General features: G+C 44.8%; 1 protein-coding gene across 2 annotated transcripts in view; it reads left to right on the forward strand.

Annotated features, from left to right (window-relative positions):
• Positions 1 to 18,504, forward strand: part of lcor (ligand dependent nuclear receptor corepressor) — a gene marked incomplete at its 5' end in the record, with an annotated part of 43,749 nt that extends 25,245 nt beyond the window's left edge. For both annotated transcript variants that reach the window (XM_079731086.1, XM_079731087.1), the window contains 4 exons: positions 1,847 to 1,964; positions 4,794 to 5,603; positions 7,449 to 7,533; positions 11,830 to 18,504. In XM_079731086.1, coding sequence (XP_079587212.1) covers positions 1,847 to 1,964; positions 4,794 to 5,603; positions 7,449 to 7,533; positions 11,830 to 12,946 — 2,130 coding nt within the window. In that variant the 3' untranslated portion in view covers positions 12,947 to 18,504. The remainder of the gene's footprint in view (positions 1 to 1,846; positions 1,965 to 4,793; positions 5,604 to 7,448; positions 7,534 to 11,829) is intronic.
• Positions 18,505 to 19,437: the final 933 nt, after the last annotated feature.

Raw genomic sequence — 19,437 nt, forward strand, 5'->3', positions numbered from 1 at the left:
CGGATAATACACATGTATAAATAAAATATTCCCAAACACACACACCCACAAACAAATACCCACACCCATGCATGCACGCATATGCCACGCAAACACATTCATATAAACACACACACACACACACACACACACACACACACACACACACACACACACACACACATTATATGTCTATGCATGCATTTTCTGAGTGTTTCCCTTTCTCTCGTTTCTTTGTCTCTCTCTCTCTTCGTAATATGGGCTGTGTGTATATTTGTCCCTTTACATCCCCGCATCTCTCCCTTTTTCTCTCTCTCTCTCTCTCCCCCTTCCCCATCTGTACCCCCCTCCCCCCAGTTTATAACTATGTGTTTAAAATGCCAGCGGAGGCACGGTGGGCGTAGTCCATTGATTCATTGATTTGCACCCATGCAAATGAAGAGCAGAGAGAGAGAGAGAGAGAGAGAGAGAGAGAGAGAGAGAGAGAGGAGAGAGAGAGAGAGAGGGAGAGAGAGAGAGGGAGAGAGAGAGAGAGAGAGAGAGAGAGAGAGAGAGAGAGAGAGAGCATTAAACACAGCCGGCAGACAGATAGACGGTTGAATGGAGGTCTGTGTTAGCTCCGGCATATGGCCCTTCTTGACAGAATCAGTCCCCTCTGCCCTCTTTGATAATATTTCATATTTCATGGCTTTTGCTCCACCTTCATTGTGCTCCATACAAATCCTTAACACGCCATGTTTAATGTGCCATCATAATACGTCCCTCCACATGACACCTATTGCTCTGCTCATAATGTGCTCTGGTGCTCAAGGATCCCAGCTATTCACACTCTCTCCAGGCTCTGCTGGTTTGATGCCAGTGCGGGGAGGAGGGGGGCTTGACGTTGGGGGGGATCTCTGGAAACCTCAGTTAAACGTGACTGTGTGAAGTGCTCGGAGACTGTGACCGCAATAAAGAGCTGTAAAGACAACCGCGGCGCGTTGTGACTCGATTCTGGGGAAACCGTTGCGACGGGGAGATCTTTTGAGTTTTTCTTCTTTCTCTTCTCAACTCACCCCCCCCCCCCCCCCCTCGTCCTCATCCTCCTCCTTCTCCTTCTCGTCCTCCTTTCCATTACCCTTCTCCTCCTCCTCCTCCCCCCTCCTCCTCCCCCTTCCCCATAGCCTCCTTCTCTCTCTCCCCCCCCCCCCCCTCAGACTATGGGTGAATCCATTGGGACATCAAAATAATTGCCTAAAACTACGTCTCAGAGGCCACTGCTGTAGTTTTGGTTTAAATATTCTGGTTCAATATGGATTTTATGTGTGTTAATATAATGCATGGAATGGTTTTGAAGAAGCAATTATAAAAGAATGATAAAGATCGCCAGCGTTTCACTTGCATATTTAATCTCTGGTTTTATTGTGAGCTGCCTCCGTACCTTTAAGCGTTTTTTCAACAAAAAGCTTGATTTAAATGTAAATGCTATTATGTTGATAACGCAAGTTGTCAAAATCGTCTGGTTTTTCAGCATTCTTATTGATTTGTAAACATATATTTTGCCTTTGCCAAAAAGTGGAAACTGAATAGATTCCGAGTTGTGTTGAGAACTTCTTATGAGTTCAATGCGGATGTGAGGCCTTTTCATATGTTTTTCCTTTTGAGCAGCAAGAACCACAACCATGCTAACGGCAGCTTAGTCACGTTAGTCATTACATTTGAATAAACATACCCTTATCAGCAAACTGGAGCAACAGCGCAATACACTCTATTAACTTGAATTACCTGTTCTTCCGTGGTGTGTGTGTGTGTGTGTGTGTGTGTGTGTGTGTGTGTGTGTGTGTGTGTGTGTGTGTGTGTGTGTGTGTGTGTGTGTGTTTGTGAACAGAGGCGGACAGAAGAGGACAGTGTTGTGGACAGCCCGGTGAACCAGAGTGAAGAGCAGTCTAGGATCTGTCTGGAGAGGCAGGCACAAGACTTCCTCAATGCTGTGTTGCACAGGAAAGGTACAGTCAAAAATACACACACACACACACACACACACAAGCATGTGAATAGCTTTTATGCGTGAAGAAATTATACGTAAACGTTTATTATTTATTATAAATAATGCTTAGCCAGACAGTTAAAAGACATCAATGTGACACAACAGATGAATATGAAAATCCAGAAATACATAATTAATGTTATCATAAGGTATTTATCCGATTTTATGGAGATTTCTTCCTTTGTGTAAGTAACTTTCTGTAATATATATAGGACTGTCTAATTTGAAATTTGTGTCTCTTCAGTAATTGTTTGAAATCTCTCCTACCTCATTAGATAAGCATTCCAGTCAGTGGAAAAAACACTCAATGCCGGTGTAATTATACAACTCTAACTGAACATATTTTGAAATCGTGTCCTTTTTTCAATTATTATATTATTTCTTAATAAGGTTTGGTTTTTAATAAGGTTTTTAATAAAATTTGTTTGACAAGAAAGTGTGTTATTATTAGTTAGTAGTAGGTATTTGTTTCTCTGTGCTGGCGCTGACGTAACGGTTTGGTTTCCAGACGCTTAGATAAAATGGGATTTTATTAATCCCAGCAGAAACCACAGGACAGTAGTCAAATTTAAATATATTATATGAGATATAAATATACGAATAAAAAACGTACATTTATGACTAAAGTGAAGAGTGAAAAATTACTAAAGGAGATTCTGAGAATACATCTATATACATAACAACACTGTGCAATATATGTATATAAGAACACTGTGGTTTTCACACAATGTAATAGTTGTCTGTGGTTTGGCTGGTTTGGCTGGTTTATCAATACAAGAAGAGTAATGCTTCTCGGCCAGGAAATAGTGCCTTATTAATTTGCGCCTAGGCTACGGTCACTGGGATTGGAGTGCAGATGTCAATTCGATTGGCAGGCCTTAATCAATCACGCCTTGCTTAGTATTGGAGCTGCATGTGTAAATGACGAGAAGACATGCACACACACACACACACATGCACGCACGCACACACACACACACACACACACACACACACACACACACACACACACACACACACACACAATTTCAAATCACTTTATTGAGCCATTTTCATAAATAGCTGGATAGATTCCTTGTGTGCAATCTATGTAAGGTATTTCGGTGTCAATGCCGAGATTACCAACCACACAGAGTACGTCTTGCTTCCTGTTATTGCACACTGAAGTATCATCATTTGATTAAAAAGCCAGGAATCCATAATAGATAGATCCAGTCTACTGTACTTGTCAATACTGAATTGTTTTACACTGATAAAGTGTGGAGATAGCTTTTAAATAGGTTAGCCCAAAGATGGATATAAAAGACCAAAACAAAAAACGGAATGAGGAGTAGCTTGTCTAAGTGGTTTGACTTAGAGCAAAATGCAACAAGAAATAATATTTGTAAACATTACATGATATGATCTGTGTTGTAGTCAGCTTTTTTTTTTTTTAAAAAAGGTAGCAACTATTTCTCCAAATGTCCCATCTGGTATGAAATAACTACATCTTATCTTATAAACTATGATGTTCAATTTATCTTATTTATTTTTCTTAGTTTTTCCTTATTCTTTATAAATGTTATAATTTATAATTTGTGCTATTGAGGTGCAATCCTTCCCATTTAGCTTGTGGCTATCTTTACATTACGGTTATACGCATAAATATATATAGTTTATCTGTAAATAAAGGATACAAAAGGCAGCATCTCCTTAAGATGGAACATGTTAAACACGAGACAAACCAAGGAAGTTTATTTAGGATTAAGCCAACTCTCAGGATTATCTTCTGTATCCACAGTTCCTCAGATGTGTCCCCTGACTACCAGAGATTATCTATTATTTTTGACCCTGGTCTAGACAGCTCTTATGAAACATCCATTTTAGTTTGAGCGTCTCCGTATTGATTTCCTGCCTTACATAAAACCGGACTCCAAAATAGCCTCGTACGTGTCGTGGTTCTCTGTTCTTCCTCTGCCTAAGATTATCCCAAAGACTGTGGTGAGGTGCAGAGATCACTGCAAACCTGTAACACTGCCAAGGAAACGGTTCTCAGACCCTCTGTCTTACTCACACAACTTCTTATGGTTGTCAGTTCTTAATAGAGTACTCCTCCATCCGATCCATATGGAAATGTAATTGATAAACTCATTCACCCTGTCATTTAGCACCGACGTGTGCTAAAATGACATCAAGTGGCTGATTTCTTTAGCTGTAAATTTCTGCCTATTACAAAGGCATCCCTACCTATCGAGACTTAAACACAGACGAGCGCACCATGGCGATCAGGGGTCCACCATCTTCCTCCAAACATAAGTTCTTCCTCTGTCACTTCTAGACGGTAACCTCTGTGGGAACAAGTGGGCTGAGAAGTGAAATAATGTGTCAAGCCTTCAGATGTCAGGGCCAGGTATTCTTGTGATTGGGTCTAAACTCTCTCATGTCAGTCCAGCCCACGCCCCCGTTCACTTCGCTCGCATAACAGGAAGTCAGCCAACCTCTGCTGCATCTCCCCCTCTCCGCTCCAATAGTTAGTGAGGTGGACACAATCGCTTTCATTAAACTCCACCAGACACACTTGGAACACGGAGACATTAGTAAACATTATTATACACAGTATTATATTAACTTTCCCCTCCGGCCATACCATGCACTTAACAATCTGTGTGAAAGTGTCTATGTGTGTGTTTGTGTGATTTTGTATGTTTGGAATTAGTAAAGCGCATGTTTTTAATAAGTTAAGTTATGCTTGTTTCAAGTGATGCAGCGAGACACTCACCTGCTGCTCTGTGTGTTCGTCTCCCCACAGAACTGCCAGGTTTCTCCGACCCTCAGATCCCCCTAGTGGCTCGTGAGATCATGCACAGAATGATCCGCCAGTTCGCTGCCGAATATACCTCAAAAACTACTCAGGAAGACCCGCCTAACACCCCCATCAAGGACCAAAGCCTGCTGCCGAGAGCGCCCTCTCTGGCCCCGGCCCCTGGGGGTCCCCAGGGGCCCCGGCCACTGAGCCCACTGGCCCTGCCTCCGCCAGAACCCAGCTCGCCATCCCCCTCATCCTCCTCCTCTTCATCCTCCTCATCCTCAGCCTCCTCCCCGTCACCCGTTCGGGCCCCCAGCCCCGGCTCCACCATTGCCCCCGGGACCCCCAACCTCACTGGGGCCCCCAACCTCACAGGGACCCCTATCCTCACTGGGGCCCCCCTCCTTACAGGGACCCCAATCCTCACTGGGACCCCCATCCTCACTGGGGCCCCCATCCTCACTGGGGCCCCCCTCCTCACTGGGACCCCCATCCTCACTGGGGCCCCCATCCTCACTGGGGCCCCCATCCTCCCCGGGACCTCCATCCTCCCCAGGACCCCCGCCTTGTTTCCCGGGGGCTCGGGTGGAGCTACCGCAGGGGCTAACGCCGGTGGAGCCACTCCTGCTGCCACCGCTCCTGCTGCTCCTTCTGCTAGCAGCGCTGCTACCGCTAGCGGCGCTAGCAGCGCTGCTACCGCCGCTGCCTCGGCCCAGAACCCGGTGCTCAGCAAGCTGCTGATGGCCGACCAGGACGCGCCGCTGGACCTCACCGTCCGCAAGGCCCAGGAGGAGCTGGAGCCCAGCCAGCAGGGTGAGGGGGCACACACACATATTCACATTTATATACATACAAAAACACACATACATCCATTGTTTCACCCACACACCTTAAGCAGCTGTCTCTCTCTCTCTCTCTCTCTCTCTCTCTCTCTCTCTCTCTCTCTCTCTCTCGCTTTCTCTGGCTCGCTCTCTTTCTTGCTCTCTCTCTCTCTCTCTCTCTCTCTCTCTCTCTCTCTCTCTCTCTCACACACAAACACACACACACACACACACAAACACACACACACACACACACACTCTTTACAAAATCAACTAAATCAACTACATTTAGCCCTTAGAATTTGGGATTATCTTCAGGTACAAGTTCACCCACGCACATCCTCATTATAAAATACAGGTATAGTTAGTAGAGTTAGTAGAGGTATAGTTAGTATAGTTAGTAGAGTTAGTAGAGGCATAGTTAGTAGAGGTAGTAGAGTTAGTAGAGGTATAGTTAGTAGAGGTAGTAGAGTTAGTAGAGGTATAGTTAGTAGAGGTAGTAGAGTTAGTAGAGGTATAGCTAGTAGAGGTATAGTTAGTAGAGTTACTATAGTTAGTAGAAGGTAGTATAAGTATAGTTAGTAGAGTTAGTAGAGGAAGTAGAGTTAGTAGAGTTAGTAGAGGTTAAGCTAATAGAGGTAGTAGAGTTAATAGATTTAGTAGAGTGAGTAGAGGTTAAACTAATAGAGGTAGTAGAGTTAGTATAGCTAGTAGAGTGAGTAGAGGTTAAACTAATAGAGGTAGTAGATTTAGTATAGCTAGTAGAGTGAGTAGAGGTTAAACTAATAGAGGTAGTAGAGTTAGTAGAGGTAGTAGAGTTAGTATAGCTAGTAGAGTGAGTAGAGGTTAAGCTAATAGAGGTAGTAGAGTTAATAGAGTTAGTAGAGTAAGTAGAGGTTAAGCTAACAGAGGTAGTAGAGTTAGTATAGCTAGTAGAGTGAGTAGAGGTTAAGCTAATAGAGGTAGTAGAGTTAGTAGAGGTAGTAGAGTTAGTATAGCTAGTAGAGGGAGTAGAGGTTAAGCTAATAGAGGTAGTAGAGTTAGTAGAGGTAGTAGAGTTAGTATAGCTAGTAGAGAAAGTAGAGTTAGAAGCGGGGGATCTGAAACGCGTCTTCTCAAGAGCCGTGTATCCGTGCAGGGCTCCTGTAACAACATGGTAGTGCAACATGGCTCATTGCAATAGGACCCGCTCCCTAAGCAGATACAAAGGAAACAAAAACACGATTCTTATTTCCATGAGATTATACACTAATTAAAACATGCTTGTGAATATTATGTTATATTTCTGCCAGAAAGGTTCTGCTACATGCCACTTAATTCTGACTGCTTGTGTGTGTATGTGTCTGTGTAAGTGGTGGGTGTTTGTGTGTGTTTGTATGTGTGTGTGTGTGTGTGTGTGTGTTGCTACATGTGTCGGTGTGTGTGTCGGTGCCTGCCTGCGTATGTGTGTGTATGTGTTTTTGTGGGTTGTGGTAGAGGGATTGCTTTCCTATAGGCTTAGCTACACTTTGGAGATTACACAGCCCATGATGCTGAGAATGATATAGTGTTTAAGGAGATGGCAAGTGTGAAATTGCGCATGTGTGTCTTTGTGTGTGTGCGTGTCTTTGTGTGTGTGTGTGTGTGCATGTGCGTGTGTGTGTGTGTGTGTGTTTTTAGTGTGCGCCTGTGTGCGTGTGTGTACGTGATTCTTGGATGCTCTATAATCAAATTATTTTTTTCTCTTTCTTTTATTCATATACAAATATATGAATATGTCCTTTTACCCATATTAACAAACTTAGTAATATGACTAATAACATGGCCATCATCATCATCATCTCTAATGTGTGATCAGATGGCGTCCTGGACCTCTCCACCAAGAAACATCACAGCATCCTCAAAACCTCGCCTGGTCTCTCCTCCTCGCCCACCGTCAAGGGGTAAGACACCGCTGTCTGTCGGTCTACATACTGTATCTATCTGTCTGTATGTCCGTTTACCTATTGTATCTGTCTGTCAGTCTACCTACTGTATCTATCGGTCTGTCTGACTGTATATCTACTGTATGTGTCTGTCCGTGTAACTACTGTATCTGTCTGTCTGTCTGTCTGTCTGTCTGTCTGTCTGTCTACCTGTCTGCGTACTGTATATGTCTGACTGTTTGTCTACCTACTGTATCAATCTGTCTGACTGTCTGTCTTTCTGTCTGTCTGTGTGTATGATTGTCGGTCTCGCTGTGTATCTGTGTGTCTATCTATGTGTCTCTATGTCTATATGTCTGTCTGCTGTCTGTCTGTCTGTCTGTCTGTCTGTCTGTCTGTCTGTCTGTCTGTCTGTCTGTCTGTCTGTCTGTCTGACTGTCTGTCTGACTGTCTGACTATCTTTCTGTCTCTCTGTCCGTATGTCCATCTGTCTGTCTGTCTGTCTGACTGTCTGACTATCTGTCTGTCTGTCTGTCTGTCTGTCTGTCTGTCTGTCTGTCAGTCAGTCTGTCTGCCTGTGTGTGGGTCTGTCTGTCTGTCTGTCTGTCTGTCTGTCTGTCTGTCTGTCTGCCTGTGTGTGGGTCTGTCTGTCTGTCTGTCTGTCTGTCTGTCTGTCTGTCTGTCTGTCTGTCTGCCTGTGTGTGGGTCTGTCAGTCTGTCTGTCTGTATGCCTGTGTGTGGGTCTGTCTGTCCGTCTGGCTGTCTGTCTGTCTGTCTGTCTGTCTGTCTGTCTGTCTGTCTGTCTGTCAGTCTATCTGTCTGCCTGTGTGTGGGTCTGTGTTTGTATAATCAGGTTCTCTCCCTCCAGCTACTCACCATCAATACCTCTCCCTCTCCCCTCCCCCGCTCTCTGATCAATTACTTTCATCACATTCATCCCCCACATAGCCAAGGCTTTCCCTGCAATTGGAGAAAATTTGTTTCATCTATATATATCATAAACACACATTCATATGTACACACATGTTAATATACGTACATAGCCAGCTTCCTCGCCCCTGAAGCGATGTTGTACAGGGGTGAATACTGGTCTTTGCTGGGTCTTTTTTATCCATTTCCATTTTCAAGCTTTTATCGACGGAGAACAGCAGTGCGGAGCTGTCATTTATTGATAATGTCATCACATGCCTTCAAGTGATTCTTGACTTGCGGAACTAAAAGGCGAAATTCAAAATGTGCAATAAAACGGAACAGTCCCAAGAATACCTGTAAACATATCCATAGGTTAGATAGAATTGTATAGATTAGAACCTTTTTGATAAATGTAACTCATATCAACCTGTCCACATTGAGAGACACTGAGATACTGAGAACTGACCGGCCTCTAGATCTATGCTGTCAGGTTATTTGCGCTAAGATATATATTTAGTGAAATAAGTATGAGTAGAGAATTCTACTTCCTATAATTGATTGAAGCTACTCAAATGGTTCATAGCCCAATCAGAAATATGATGAGATCATCAGTCAGACGTGGTTTGGACTCTAGGATTATTTTATAGATGTTTAGCCATGAGGTTAGAGATCTGTCAATTCTGATATTAGGGTAGAGATTGTTCAATTGAGAAATTAGGTGAGAGATGGTTAAATGTTGATATTAGATTAGATATGGTTAAATGTAAGAATTTGATTATATTAGAGATAAAATTAGTGATAAACTTGAGATATTGGGTAAAATATGGTGACGTTTACGTATTAGGTTAGAGATGGTTAAGTTTAGGTATGAAGTTACAGATGGTTAAGTTTAGGTATGAGGTTACAGATGATTAAGTTGAGCTATTAGGCGAGAGTTTGTTAAATTTAGATATTAGGTGAGAGATGGTTAAGTTTAAATATTAGGTTACAGATTGTTAAATTGAGTAATGAGGAGAGGGATGGCTCAGTTTAGGTGTTAGGACAGAGATGGTTTGATGTAGCTATAGAGCTAGAGCTTGATAGTGTTGTAAGGTGTGTTTGAGGTTCAGGTTAAGGCATGCTCTGCAGCATGTCTTATTTGGTAACCTTGGTTACGTCTGCCTGCCATCTGAAGGCTCTTCACAGAGTGGTCTCTATAGGAGCCCCTCTGTAACCAGAGAGAGAGAGAGAGAGAGAGAGAGGGAGAGAGAGAGAGATTATAACAAAACACAAAACAAAATGAATTTTACTTTTTATTTTATAACGCTGTTTATTTTATTGTTCACCTGCTTTGGCAATGCAAATGTATATTTCTCATGCCAATAAAGCTTTTTTGAATTGAATTGAATTGAATTGAATTGAGAGAGAGAGAGAGAGAGAGAGAGAGAGAGAGAGCAGTGGAGATGGAGAGTGTGTGTGTGTGTGTGTGTGTGTGTGTGTGTGTGTGTGTGTGTGTGTGTGTGTGTGTGTGTGCGTGCGTGTGTGTGTGTAGATTGTGGTGGGGCTAGTGGTATCTGTGAGGTGGTGTGTGTATCTGTGTATTATTGGAGTATGTATTCGTCCAGCTTCCCTGGATTATAACTGATATCTCCTCCCATAGATTAGAATTGATACTGCCATACAGCTGTTGAAAGCAGCATAGAAGTATAATCTTTGCCTTTGTCAGTGGTGTCTCGCAGCAGAGCTACACAGTGCCTGTGTATGCGGTCGGCTTCTGGCTAAGTGTAGGCTTGCTCTGAGTGCAGACTCACAGGTCCCTGGAGAGTCCTGCATTGTTTTCCACCAAGTCTGAGACCTCCCCCTGTGTTAATCCCTTTTTAACCCCCTGCTAGGGATTCCCCGCAATGCACACTAGGTCCAAGCAGCCCATCGCAGGAAGCCTACTGAGGGGGCTGGAAGCATGAAGCATAGGCGCTTAGATCTCTGTCTACCTACTGTTTCCCTCCGTCTCTCTGTCTGTCTCTCTGTCTGTCTGTCTGTCTGTCTGTCTGTCTGTCTGTCTGTCTGTCTAAATATATGTCAGTCTATCTGTCTTTCATTTTTCTTTATATGTATACATTTATATATATATATATAAAGTCTGTTTATTTAACTATCTCTCTATCTATATCGCTTTCTTTTCATGTCTCTCTTGCTCTGTTGCTCTCTCTCTCTCCCTCTCTATCTTTGTCTGTCAGGCTGTCTGTCAGTCTGTCTGTCCATCCGTCTGCCTGTCTACCCCCGGCTAAATGTTGGAGCAAAAAAAAGCAATTTCTTGACATGGACCTATGGAACCAGTTTTTATAAGCGAGTTGCTGCTGTTGCTATAGTTACAGAACATAGGGGATTAATGGCAGCTCAGGCTTTGCGTTGAGGGAATACTTTTTCAGTTCACCCACATGACCTCTCAAAAAACAGCCACCGCTCTGCACTCCGCGCAGAACATTTCAAATAATTAACATGCTGCCGAAGGGGCCAGGCGAGCAGCTCTAAGTCCTGGCCCTTATACAACGTCTGTACATCCTGACGAGGACACCTGTTCAATAAGCGACTGGATGCAATGCAGATGCGGATATTTCAAACCCAATTAGAACATGTTGATTTAGGTGTGTGAGATTTGACAGATTTAGCCAGCTGTAATTGAGACACAAAGAAAAGCATTTGTTGTGAATGACTTCCCGGAGTCAAAAGCAATTGATGTGGTGTCGTAAGAATGAGAGACAGCCTTATGGTTTGTTCTCTTTTTCCCCGTTACATTAAGTCATTGTCTTGTGTTGTGGTGAAGTTTTAATCACGTGTTTCATTTCATCTGCTTGCGTCTGTGAGCCAAAGCTGAAACAACACCAGCCTCCTATTTAGCGCAAGCATCGTTAGTGAGAATGCCGTCGCACAGTTTGAAGTAGCTTGACCTCTGTCAAAAGCATTAGTCCCTCCACTAGTGCTACGGGTTATTAATAGACTCCGCAAGGAAGCCCGCAGCAGGGGTACGACACGAGGGGAGGTGAACCGAAATGAATTGTTGGTTCCATGAAGTGAGAGCAACTTTTGGTGCTCAAGCATGCCATTTGAAACGTGTTGATTTAGTCTACAGCTTTAGTATGAGCGGTAATCTGTTTAATGAGCTCCAAGAGAAATATAGGTTAGCTTAATTTACTTCTTCCATCTTCATTAATTGTCTCATTAAAAAGAAAGAAACAAGATAATTAGCTTTCTTTTGCCAATGGAGTGCGCTAACAAAAAGTAATTCTTACTTTATCTGTGAACTCTGTAATTATGACGCAAAACACATTCCGCAACACAACGATTTCATGTTCTTCTGAACACTAGTATTAGAGAGGCGCAAGTTTCCGGTGCTAACGCTGTGTCTCCGCCTTGCACCCACAGGAGATCCATTGGACTGGATCAAGCCTCCAGGGACCTGGACGAGGAGGACGGCCCGCTACCAAGGAGCTTGCAGGATGGGCGGAGGGACCTCTCCATCAGCTCTACCTCCCTCAAGCCACCCCTGGCCCGCTCGCTGGTCATCAAGGAAGAGCTCCGGAGCCAGAAGCACCGCCTCCTCAGCCAACCCGCCGCACTCTCATTGGCTAATCTGGAGTCGGTCGGTTTGCTCAACCACGGGCAAGCCCACTCACTCCTAAGCCGGGAGAGCTCTGGGTCACCGTGGGGGGGGAAAGCCCGCCTGGACAACCTGCTGAAGCTGAAGCAGGCCAGCGGCTCTCTCTGCGGGGCCCTCGGCGACCTCAAGGAGCTGCCTCTGTTCCTGGAGAACCACCACCACCACCACAACCACCACGGCTCCTCCAAGGGCTCCGCGCACCACCACCACCACGGCCACCTGCAGATCTCCAAAGCTTACCACCACCACAACCACGACAGCAAGCGAGAGCAGGGCCACTCCCCCCCCGTGGACCTGAAGATCCCCCAGGTCCGGGGCGTGGACCTCTCCTGGGAGAGCCACGCCTCCGACCTCTATGGCTACGGGCCCATGGGTCTGGGGGGCAGCAGCCTTGCCGAGAACGCGCTCAGCCGCAAGCTGAGAGCCATCCTTCCCAAGCAGAACCACAGAGGAGGTCTCGGGGGCTTGCTGGAGGGGGCGTCCGACTACTGGAGCTCCTCCGAGCTGGACCATCCCAGCTCCGGACCGGCCTACTCCCACTGTGACCTGGAGGGAGACTCGGTGTCGAAGCAGCCCAGGAAGAAGAGGGGCCGGTACCGGCAGTACAACAGCGAGATCCTGGAGGAGGCCATCGGCGTGGTGATGACCGGGAAGATGAGCGTGTCCAAGGCGCAGAACATCTACGGCATCCCGCACAGTACCTTAGAGTACAAGGTGAAGGAGCGCATGGGCACCCTGAAGAACCCCCCAAAGAAGAAGCTGAAGCTGATGATGAGGATGGAAGGAGGCCCGGACTCCGCCGCCGAGTCCGAGAACACGCCCACCACCACGCCCCGCGACGACGAGCCACAGCTGGCGGCCGCCGAGCTGACCGACGACTAGGCCGGGAGGGAGGAGCCTGACGAGCATTTAGTCAAACCAAGTGATGGAGCGGCGAGAAAAGAAAAAAATGTTATAAACCTCAAAAACAAAGTGACTGAAGTGGTTTGCAAAACAAATGGGGCTTTATTTGTGCCAATTTACTTTGCAGTATCTGGGTGAGCACAAATGCAGGGATAAGAGATGAGGAGGATTCTGGAGTAATACTAAACTAATCGTCTGGCTTTTTAAACATGTGTCACTTGAGCAAGACTATACAAGCGTTTGTTCAGCTTTTAGATCCAGGAGCTCAACAAATGCAAATGGAGACGAGTCATGAGACAATTAATGACATTTTTCTAAGCATGCTGATAATCCCCTCCCCAAAAACAACCCCCAACCCCCCTTTCCGAACTTGTTAGACTGGTCCAACACTGCTTTTAAATGCAGTTTGGTCTATCGAACATTCCAATCTAAAGAAAATGAGGCAGGGAGGTTGAAAATTTTACCCTTTTGAACAGACTGATAAATTAAGACCTCCCCTCTCTATTGGACGACTAGTTAAGTGGTAAGTGATTTGTCGATTCTTTTTAAAGAAAACTGTAAAGGTTTAATCATGCAATTGAAATTTCTCACATGGGTTTTAAATCAAAGCCCACTCTCTAATTGCCAGATAGCCATTACGCTTTAACTGCAATCTTTTTTTCCCTCCTTACATATTCTGCTATTTTCTATGTGGACGAAAGCAACATTAACCCATCCTTTTGAAGGAAAAGACACAAAGTCATTCAGGGATGCATGTTTGTGAGTTTCGTAGATACTACTGACTTTTAGCATAGACTTCTTTTCCTCTGTCTTTATTTTTAACTCATTATTTGCTTTCTTTTGCACTACACTTTGGGTCTGGCGCTTACAGACTAGGTTACCTCGGCATTTTGCCCTAGCATCATGCACTTATTATGGTCTGTCTCCGTACCCCTGTACCAAGTTAGAGATACCGCAAGTCACCTGCAGAAGTTGATATAGAATTAGGGCCAAGATACCCCCGGTATCTCCTCAAGGCATGAATTTTTAATTGAATCTGATTCTGGATCAGCAATTTTTAGGTTGACTGCTTCCTCATGTACCTCTGACAGTGTCACACCTTTTGACCTGGTGTCCCTCAGATTGCTTTCCTATTGGGGAGCGGATTCAGCTCATCCCTGGACGATTGGATGAAGCTAGCTGGTGAGCTAGCTATGGGCTTCACAGGACCAGAATGTGAAACCCTGCTGCTATCAAGCTGATTATCTACCTTTCAAGGCTTAAACTAGCTGCAGCGGACAGCTTTCAGCCAACCCTAGCTAAATGGCTAAAGCTAATAGATCCCCTAACCTCTTTTACTGGTACATTTGACCAAATCCCACCTATTGAGTTGATTTTAAGAGTTCAAGACAAGTTTCAGGAACTCAAGTTTTTAGGGCAATTCATCTCAATAATAAGTGACGATCATTTGGCGTTAATCTCAGCATGGTGTGTTTAAGATACTACTAGCCATTGTAATCCTCATGCTACTCCGAATTTATTTTCAACTCAGGGTAACTGAGGCAGACAACTTGGGTTAAGAACGACAACATCTCCTGCAGGACCTATAAGTTAGAGGCAGGAGAAGAGGCGTATCATTCATGTTAGCTTAGAGGGGTATCGAGGACCGCGGGATATTGGTGAGATTTAGCTGTAGGCAGGGGCGTAGGAATGAGTTTAACATTGGGGGGGACACATATCGGAAACCTGACAGATCCGGTATAATTTTTAGGTGGGACAAATGCGCCTGTCTCCGATATTGGAGGGGACATGTCCCCTCCGTCCCCCCCGGTTCCTACGCCCTTGGCTGTAGGGCAGACAATAACAGCGGCAAATCATTAAGGACACACTTAAGTTGGGCTTGAAGTTTGGGCCGATGAATTTCTGAAATAGCACCTTTCTGAAACTTGACAAGGAGACAGGGAGAAGTTTAGATGTCTGAGGTTATGCATGGTTCTTTGTTTTGGTTGTGGTATGGTTGAGGCATCTCAGACACTTTTTCCTCAAAACCACAAAGCCACAGGATGACACCTTGAACTAGTTGATTTCTGTCCTGTTATCTAGTCTTCTGCCCTGCCCCTTCCAAAGCACCAGGGACAGACAGGAAAACCATAAACACATTTCAGGAAGTGAGAAAAAACCTTTAAAAAAGAAAAATACACTTTTCTATGAGTAAAAAACAACAATTAGGAAAAAAGCTTTTATCTGCGTCAATCTGCTTTTAGCGTACTCTCGGCCTGTGGTAATGTTGCTCTTGGCCCCTGACACTGCCTAGTGCTCACCCAGCCCACCAGGTTTAAAACATGACAATTGTCTTTCTTTTTTTGTATTTTGTTGTATTCATTTCAGATCAGATGAAATTATCTCTTGAACTGTATTGTGTATTTTATTTATTCGATTTTGATTGTCTGATTGTTATTCTGTTCCTGCTTTTCAAATGGCATGCACCCGTCTAGTTTCGGCTGATATTTGGGGAGTAAGTCAGTACAAGGTAGTGATTTAACGAAAGTAAATCAAGTGATTGAATCTATACCTCGTTGAAACAAATCAATTAATCAGAATACGATGACTAATCATTTGTAGCCCTTGATAAACACAATCTTCACTGAACTCTCTCTGTTGATGGCAGTAGGCTTGCGAGCAGGTTTCCTCGGCGACGGCAGAGAGCAGCATGCGGCCAAACCTCATGCATGCAATGCGTCCAACACTTTGACAATGCCGAGCATTTGAAGTGTCTAAAAGAGATTTAGGTGCGTGGGAGTGGGGACAGTGGTCCATTCTAGCGTCAAAGACAATGCTCATAGCAAAAATGTAAATCTGGTTGTTGAAAAGTAATTAAACCCTTTGATTTTCAAAAACTCAACGCCAGATGGTTTCACACTATGATTTGGACATACGATTCATCAATGTTTCCGTGTCTAATTACTAGTACAATTGGCACTTATACTGTGATCCAGTGCACAGACAATTTCCCTACAAGAGCACTTACATTGACCTCCCCTGTGAGGGGAATTTCTAAAAGGCCAAACTCTTTTCCTTCTAATCGTCACAAAGAACCGTTAATTGGAATTAATTAATTAGAAAACGGATTTATTGTAATAATTATACTCATTAGAATAGATTAAAGCAAGCTCCATTATGCAGCCGGATCTAATGAGGTGCACGCCATTGAAAATGTATTTGTCCTATTCCACGTTTTGGTTTTCGTATTGATTGTTCACCTATGGATCGCTGATCTATGGATTGTTCTTATTGTTCTTTGGTTAACGAATCTCCCTGTCCGAAGCCGTTCTCTTTCTACCTGAGTCTCACCTCATTCTCTTGATAAACAAAAACCTCATTATCAATGATATTCTAGAAAAAAAAGCAGTAAACATCTATTTATACATTTATTTATACACTCACACACAGACACACATATACGTATATGTTATACATGGATATCCATATAAACCTCATCCTATGAATGTAACGCACAGTTGAACAGCCCAACCTCATACCGCCGAGCTTGACTCAAAGATACGGCCCAGTTAGCTGATTTTAAACCGTTTTCCTCGTTGCATTTCCTTTTCCGATCCCGCGTTGTATTTCTGATGTGGCCACGCACCAGTAGCCTTCAGTACTGTAAAACGACTCAGGAACGAGCCAGGAGTAGGGGCAGCAATACCTTTTAAGTTTGAACACAGACCTAACTACCTGCACTAGATGGACTGGAACAGACATCTTTGCTATACACCCACTTGGCTGAACGTGACCAAGCATTATACCTCAATCTTGGAAACAAAAAACGTTTTTCTTTCCGTGCCTCAAACTCGGGTCCCTCGCAGGTAAACCTGGCGACAGGACAGCCGATACTCTGGGAAATATGTAATAAGCTCCTTCTTTTGTTGCTGGTTCATTTCATCACGTTTTTTGCTTGGCTTTGTTCACCTCTTTCCTGAGACCAGGGGAGAAGCCTCATTAATACATCCAAAGCCCTTTAAGGAAATTCTTTCTTTCTTTCTTTCTTTTTTGTTTTTATATGAGTGGCAGACTTATGGAAAAAGAATATAATAGAAACAGCAGGGATTTAGCAATGCTTGTGCTGTCTGTGCCGTCTCTCACACACAGCGACTTTATGTTTCCGGATTCCCAACCAGATACAGAGTTCCCTCCTCTGGTTTCAGCCTGAGGCCGGAGCAGAAGAATTAGGTTTGACACACCCGTGGAGAGAACAGGGTTCCTATTAGGTTTATCTATGATGTCCTATTCTCTTCTGTTTTTGGTTGATAACGGGAAACTCCAGTTAGAAACCTGAGAGACGTATGTGTGTGTGTGTGTGTGTGTGTGTGCTACTTAGACATACACACACACACAATCTCGAAGCAGAGACCCAGGCGGGAGATGAGGGACAGGTGGAGAAGTTAACCCATTTATTTTTTGGTGTATTTTTGTTTTATTTTTGAATCTACTGTCTTATCAATGTCTTTCGAAAAAAAGTTGTTTTAATGATGCATTCCAAACGGAATAACTATTCCCTCCACAAAAATGTAACTTTCTCAGATGTTAACTGACAGACCTCTATACATATGAAAATATCTATTTATTTCACTGTTCTGTGTCTTCACGTATGCCAATCCGATTTTTTTGTTCATTTGTATATTTTGGGATATTTCTTTGTTTTGCTTCTGTTCTAGCGTGTGAGAGATTGTCAAAAAACGCACACGGTGAAAAAAAAGAAGAAGATGAAGAAGAAGAAAAAATGTTTTAAGCGGAAAAAAAAGCAACGACCGAAACCTCACTTTCTGGCCAAGAAGGGCAGGCCATCTCACCCTCATCGGTGGCCTGTCACGTGCAGCAGAGACCCTCTGACCACGTGCACACGTTTGTGTATATTTCTATGAACGCCATGGCGGAGCTCTTCCCTTCCTGTGGGAGGGGGAGGGCTGGGGGGATCGTTGTCATGGTCATGCTGCGTTTTGGTTGTCAAGCATACCTCAGGTCCAACCACTTCAAAGCAGCTGATTGTACACCAACTCAACAAACACACACACACACACGCATGCACGCACGCACGCACGCACACACACACACACACACACACACACACACACACACACACACACACGCACACCCACACACACAGACAAACACACCAAAAAAAATATACACCAGATTTCTGCTCAGATGTAACTGTTTGATGCAGTTGTTTTTTTTATTTCATTCTTTTCATTTTCTGTCGATGTTCGTGTTTAATGAGTGTATTGCTGTTGTCGTTGATGTTGTTGTTGGTTGTTGGTAAGCGGACGGCATCTCCCATTGTTAGGGGAGGGGGTGGGGAAACAGCTGTATTCACAAGAGCACACACACACAAACAAACATACACACACACACTCCCACACACACAAACACACATATACTAACGCACACCCCCCCCTCTCTCTCTCTCTTCATCAGGTTGGCACGTGTGTGTGGGCTGGCTACATGTGTGTTGTTACAGCAACCCCTCAGGATGCTGGTTCCGGGCCCTCTAAGGGCCTCCCCACTCTCTCAGACCCGATGGCCAGCCAATCGGGTCAGAGAGAGTGGGGAGAATCGGCCCTCTAAGGGCCGATTCTCCCCACTCTCTCTGACCCGATTGGCTGGCCAATCTGGTCGCTGCCCCAACCCAGAGGAAAGAACTTTTTTTAAAGTCACATTCTTATGGATTTCTATGACCCATTGCCAACGGATGATGTGTTTGTACGACCTGCTTTTGTACCTGTTTATCTTTGAACCCTTTGACCTCACTGGCTGCCTGCTCTGGCTTCACGTAGTGCTGTCTCTCACTGGTATCCTGCTCTGGCTGTCTGGGACACGTGTTTGAAACATGCTTTCTGGAGACGAGCCTGTAAGCATCTCGGTGAAGTTAAGCTAAGTTTGAGTCACCGCACTCACCATCGCCCCCGCGGAGGCCCCCGGGGGATCTAGCTCCATGTCTGGAGACGGGAGGACTCGCAGGGTAGCCTCCATTCCTCTAGCCCCCTCTCCACCGGGGGCACAGTAAGAGGGCACCTCCAGAGAAGCACGTCTCAACCTTTTACCTGCACCGCTTCTAAACTGACGGCTTTGTCTGTCCAGGCATTGCCTCGTCATTTTCCTGCCCGTGTGCCTGTTGAGGCAGCGGAGATGAGGAGATGGTCTCACCGTGAGGTGCCTCTACGGGGGGACCGAGCGTGTTAAATGTCAAAGCTTCTTGTGGGGAGGTGGAGAGCGCTCCGTGGAGACCTTAAAGGGCAGACACGCCTCTTCAATGCTTCAGAGCGGCCGCAATCAACACCGCCACCCTCACCCCTCGCGTGGATCTGTCCGCTGCTCAAATCCCTTACACAAGTCTGGCGCTATTATTCGACTGCGCAGGGTCGCAAAGCCTTTACTATAGCCTGACCCATCGGCTGCCTAAGGGGCATTTAGACCTGTCCCCTGAAATCTGA

This window comes from Pollachius pollachius (assembly GCF_949987615.1).
Source record: "Pollachius pollachius genome assembly, chromosome: 2".
Taxonomy (NCBI): domain Eukaryota; kingdom Metazoa; phylum Chordata; class Actinopteri; order Gadiformes; family Gadidae; genus Pollachius; species Pollachius pollachius.